A 1,115-nucleotide genomic window follows, 5' to 3' on the forward strand; every position below is an offset into this window, starting at 1 on the left:
CGCCCCCAAAGCCCACCGCCTCTCCCCCAGCCCCATGCCTGCCGCAGGCTTCGCCGGATCTGCTGGGATGGGAAGAATAATGGGGTTAAAATAGCAGCTCCTGCCTCGCCTCCGGCTCTGCCCATGGCTCTCACCTCCCCACAGCCTCTGGGGGCCAAGTGGGATGGGGATTCACCCTTGTTGCTCCTGGTATTTTTGGGGGATGAGCTCAGCGCCCGGGTTAATCGGGGTTAGACAGACGCGGGATTTCGTCATCTGGGAAACATCGCGAAGGAGGCACTCCGGCCACCTTTCTTTCTGCCTTTAATCTCATCGGGATTTAGGGATTATCGTCCCATGGAGGTAAATGGAGAAATCCGGGCCATGGATGAAAACAGGCAGTGCCTCCCCACAGCCCCAGTAACTTTCCATGGTAAACGACACCTACACTTGTTTATTTTCCCTGCCTGGATGGAAATTAGTCCTTAATAAGGCCATGAAGTCATCGCTCCCCAGGTCCCCGAGCACAGCCAACACCCCAGGGACAGGCAGGAGCAGTTCCCTGGCCACAGCCCCCATACCCACCATCAGCTGGGAATCCCAGCACCCAGTGATGGGAACTCGATACCCTGGGATGGCCTCCAGGATCTCCCACCAGCTCTGGGGGCACGGCAAGGCACAAACACCCCCCAGTACCTCTGTGCCTGCGTTACCGAGTGCCTGAATCCCTGAGTATCCAGGTCCCCATGGAGTTTGCAGCCCTGGCACCCTCACCCTGCGCTGCCCACATCCCCGGGAAATCACAGCCCGTGGACACCCCCATCCCCTGCCACCCTCACCCTGCCCTGCCCACATCCCCGCAAAATCACAGCCCATGGACACCCCCATCCCCTGGCACCCTCATCCTCCTGCCCTCGCACCCCTGGGTACCCCATCCCTCTCCGCTCCCGTCCCTGTGCCACCCTCATCCCACTCTAGTCACACTCCCTCGGCACCACATCTGGTGCCCTCATCCCACATCCCCTGGCATCTTTTCCCCTCCGTACCCACATTTTGTGGCACCGTTTCTGCCCCCGTCAGGAACCCGCCCCCCTCAGTACCGGCCCCCTGGCACTCTCCCTGCCCCGGTCCCCCCT

The 1,115-nt window shown here is 61.2% G+C and overlaps 1 protein-coding gene across 1 annotated transcript in view; it reads right to left on the reverse strand.

The window, feature by feature from the left end:
* PLEKHB1 (pleckstrin homology domain containing B1) overlaps nucleotides 1-128 on the reverse strand; it is a 4,683-nt gene extending 4,555 nt beyond the window's left edge. Inside the window, exon 1 of the mRNA XM_017727107.1 lies at nucleotides 3-128. Within this exon, the coding sequence (XP_017582596.1) occupies nucleotides 3-36 (34 nt within the window). The 5' untranslated portion in view covers nucleotides 37-128. The remainder of the gene's footprint in view (nucleotides 1-2) is intronic.
* Nucleotides 129-1,115: the final 987 nt, after the last annotated feature.

This window comes from Corvus brachyrhynchos, unplaced genomic scaffold (genome assembly GCF_000691975.1).
Source record: "Corvus brachyrhynchos isolate BGI_N302 unplaced genomic scaffold, ASM69197v1 scaffold412, whole genome shotgun sequence".
Taxonomy (NCBI): domain Eukaryota; kingdom Metazoa; phylum Chordata; class Aves; order Passeriformes; family Corvidae; genus Corvus; species Corvus brachyrhynchos.